This window comes from Triticum dicoccoides, chromosome 6B (genome assembly GCF_002162155.2).
Source record: "Triticum dicoccoides isolate Atlit2015 ecotype Zavitan chromosome 6B, WEW_v2.0, whole genome shotgun sequence".
In the NCBI taxonomy this organism is placed as follows: Eukaryota; Viridiplantae; Streptophyta; class Magnoliopsida; order Poales; family Poaceae; genus Triticum; species Triticum dicoccoides.
The window spans coordinates 593,266,951-593,270,409 of record NC_041391.1 but is presented as its reverse complement, the minus strand read 5'-3'; the positions used below and the strand labels follow the sequence as shown (position 1 = coordinate 593,270,409).

General features: G+C 48.8%; 2 protein-coding genes across 3 annotated transcripts in view; both read left to right on the top strand.

The window, feature by feature from the left end:
• LOC119325947 (probable serine/threonine-protein kinase SIS8) overlaps positions 1-1,979 on the top strand; it is an 11,546-nt gene extending 9,567 nt beyond the window's left edge. Inside the window, exons 8-13 of one of the 2 annotated variants that reach the window (XM_037599667.1) lie at positions 88-166; positions 262-360; positions 439-507; positions 1,094-1,143; positions 1,230-1,406; positions 1,544-1,979. In XM_037599667.1, the coding sequence (XP_037455564.1) occupies positions 88-166; positions 262-360; positions 439-507; positions 1,094-1,143; positions 1,230-1,406; positions 1,544-1,658 (589 nt within the window). In that variant the 3' untranslated portion in view covers positions 1,659-1,979. Of the gene's footprint in view, positions 1-67; positions 167-261; positions 361-438; positions 508-1,093; positions 1,144-1,229; positions 1,407-1,543 lie in introns of those variants that run through there. The other variant, XR_005157748.1, reaches the window with a different exon arrangement.
• Positions 1,980-2,161: 182 nt separating this feature from the next.
• Positions 2,162-3,446, top strand: LOC119325949 (uncharacterized protein At5g39570-like). The gene is made up of 2 exons (XM_037599670.1): positions 2,162-2,830; positions 2,959-3,446. The coding sequence occupies exons 1-2, from the start codon at positions 2,429-2,431 to the stop codon at positions 3,271-3,273; spliced, it is 717 nt and encodes a 238-aa protein (XP_037455567.1). The 5' UTR covers positions 2,162-2,428; the 3' UTR covers positions 3,274-3,446.
• Positions 3,447-3,459: the final 13 nt, after the last annotated feature.

Genomic DNA, 3,459 nt, shown 5'->3' with positions numbered 1-3,459 from the left:
ATAAACTATGTCTGCTTTAGTTCCATAACATCCTTTAAATGAGTTCACAGTATTTACTAATTACTAGGTGTGCTATTGGTATTACAGAGGTAGCTTGTTCCGGTTGATTCATCGACCTAACAACCTGTTGGATGAAAAGAGGCGGTTAAGAATGGCACTTGATGTGGTAAGACCAATACATGCTTTAAATATATCTCTCTGTAAGTTGTTGACAAATACAGCTAATATATTGTTTACTAACTTGCTTCCGATGGTCTGTAGGCACGAGGTATGAATTATCTGCATAATTGCACACCAGTTATAGTCCATAGAGACCTGAAATCTCCAAATCTACTGGTTGACAAGAACTGGGTTGTGAAGGTAACACACAAGTTCCATTATATCAATGGCATTATGTGCTCTGTTTTTATTGCAAGCTATATAACTTTTTGCAATTAGGTTTGTGATTTTGGCCTATCAAGAATGAAGAACAATACCTTCCTATCATCAAGATCAACAGCTGGAACAGTAAGCTTGCATGATCCTGCATTTTATGTATAACTTTTATTTTGTGTGAGCAGTGCTTTAAACTTTAAGCCACTGCATATTTCCATCTGTGGGAGAGTATAGATGAACTTCCTTCTGCATGTTTAAATTTTGTTGAAGTGTACGAGTTCTCCAGTTCCGGAAACAGTTCTCTCCTCTCTTAATAAACGAATGCCATTGAATGGCTGGGAAGACATCAGGAAGCCAATTGCTAAAAACACACACAAGTGACCCCCTTTATTTATTTATTTTTGCGAAAAAGTGACCCCTTTTATTATACTAAAGTATTTTAGTTCAAAGTCCACAAATAGCTAGCGCCTAGCGGTGTAGTCACATAGTTCGCTAATATACTTATGCTAGCGCACGGGATTAAGTGCCTTCGAATTTTGTTGCACTTATATGAGTTATATCAGATAATTCTTGTACACTGGTGGAAAACAAAACTTGATTATGTTTTTTTTTTTTGCGAATAAAAACTTGATTATGTTACATGTAGGCGTCTTGTTTGCATCTGGGTGGTTCAAGTGCTCTACCATACTTATTACTAAATGTGCGTGTTGGTTTGCAGGCGGAGTGGATGGCACCTGAAGTTCTACGTAATGAACCATCAGATGAGAAGTTAGTCTACTGCTTAAAACCCAGTTCATATGTATTCATATCTCACATGAATTTGTGCTTGCTGAAATGGTTGTGTATGTTGGCAGATGCGATGTCTTTAGTTACGGTGTCATACTGTGGGAACTTTGTACGCTACAGCAACCTTGGGAAGGTATGAACGCAATGCAAGTCGTTGGAGCAGTTGGGTTTCAGAGTCGCCGCCTTGATATTCCAGACAACGTCGACCCCGCCGTAGCAGAGATCATAACAAGATGCTGGCAGACGTTAGTATGCCTAATCTGCTCGGTTGCAATTTCAAAATATTGTACATTGGGCCTTCGTAATCGGCATCCGAATTCTTGTTCGGCAAATGTACAATTCCTAGTAGTCTGAATGTTCATGCCTCCTGTATTTGCTGCAGGGACCCAAGGGCGCGGCCTTCATTTGCAGAGATCATGGCTGCATTAAAACCATTACTGAAACCCTTGCCCGCGAACCAAGCGCCAAGGCAGAGAGTACAGCAAACAGACGGGTAAAAGTAAAACGAAGATGAGCAGCTGCGAGCGTCCATACCTACAGGAATTGTTTTTTGTACAGTTACACCAAATGCGTGTGCAGAGTAAAGAGCGTGCGTGATGTTGGTCCGTTTGCTTTCCTGTAAAGATGTAAGTTCGTCCCAACAGTGGCATGAGCCATATTAAGCCCGCCTGTCATCGATCCATTTGTGAAGACCGGCGCTGTTAGACCATGTAACAGTTGAACAGCGGACTGACGTGGCGGTTGGAACAGGGGCTTTGCTCATACCATCTCTCCTCTCCTCTCCATTTCCCTCTTGTGTTTCCACCAAATGGTGGCTATATGTCATATGTGCCAACACATGTAATGTAATGCTGTCAGGTGTCAGTCAGAACCAAAAGGAAGAAAAAGATGAAAAGCTTGCTCAGTTTGTGATCTGTTCCGTTCTGGTGTTTCACTGCATACTCTCACCTGCTGCTGTGCTGCTATTTACAGGCAACAAGTACGTGCGTCGTGCCGTTAGCTGCACATCTCGACGGTCATCAGGCAGCGGCAAATGGAGCGAGAGGAACCATTGGTCTTCGCCAGTCGCCGCGATCCGCGGGCGGGGAAAAGAGGACGCGCGCTGCTTCCGCGCCCATCTCCGCTTGACCGATTCCCAGCCATGGAAACTCCCCGAGCGGCCCGCGCGATCCTCTTTCTTCTTTCCTCTTTGCGTTTCCCGCGCTAGCCGAGCCCGTTCGATCCCTCTCCGGAGCCTCCAGCAGACGCGGACGAACGTGCGCACGGGATGGCGAGCATCTTCTGGGGCGGCGCCCAGGCCGACGAGGTGGCCGACTTCGACGAGCACGACCCCACCCCCTACGGCGGCGGCTATGACATCACCCTCACCTTCGGCCGCGCCCTCCCGCCCTCCGACGAGATTTGCTACCCCATCTCCACCGCCTCCACCTCGTCGTCATCGTATGGGAGCCACGGCGCGGCCGAGCAGCACCGCAGGAGGCCGCAGGACCAGGACAGCCACGGCTCCGCGGGGTACAGGAGGAGGCCGGAGGAGTCACACGGCTCCGCTGCTGGTTACGGGCACGGGAGGAAGGCTCACGACGACGACGACGACGACGGTGGTGCGTACCGGAAGCCGAAGCCGTCCCACGGCGACGACGACCGGCCCAGCTACGGCCGCAAGAAGAACGTGAGTCCTCAGCCGAGGGTTGCATGGCCCGTCCCGGCCCCACGGAACCTTGTTTACGCTTCGGAATGCTGCGTGAGATAGGCCCACCAACGCCGTTGACTCTGTTCCCCTGCTGTATTTTTCTTCAGGACGACGACGACGACGACGAGAGGCGGTCGCGGTACAAAAAGCGCGACGACGACGACGATGATGAGAGGAAGCCGCGGTACAAGAAGCACGACGACGACGATGATGACCACGAGAGGAGGCCGCGGTACAAGAAACGTGACGACGACGACGATGATGACGATGACAGAAAGCCACGTTACAAGAAGCGCGACGACGACGACGACGACGATGATAGGAAGCCACGTTACAAGAAGCACGATGATGATGATGACGACGACGATGATAGGAAGCAGCGTCGCGGGAACAACCGCCGCCGCCACGATGACGATGACTGATTATGACATGAGTTTAAGCTGACGCTAATAAGCATAGTTGCGGCGGCTTTGCATCGATGAATTACGACATTTCACTTTTTTTCCAAGCATTTTTCATTTCGCTGTTCACTGGCCACCATGCTTCCAATCGTATGCTCGAGCTTCTCTTGGAATAAAATGTGCAGTACGTTTGACCTCTTTGTGTTC

Excerpts from the sequence above, each read along its gene's own strand:
- LOC119325949 (XM_037599670.1), top strand. The coding sequence starts at position 2,429 with ATGGCGAGCATCTTCTGGGGCGGCGCCCAGGCCGACGAGGTGGCCGAC. Across the intron at positions 2,831-2,958 it reads GCTACGGCCGCAAGAAGAAC|GACGACGACGACGACGACGA; the intron begins GTGAGTCCTCAG and ends ATTTTTCTTCAG.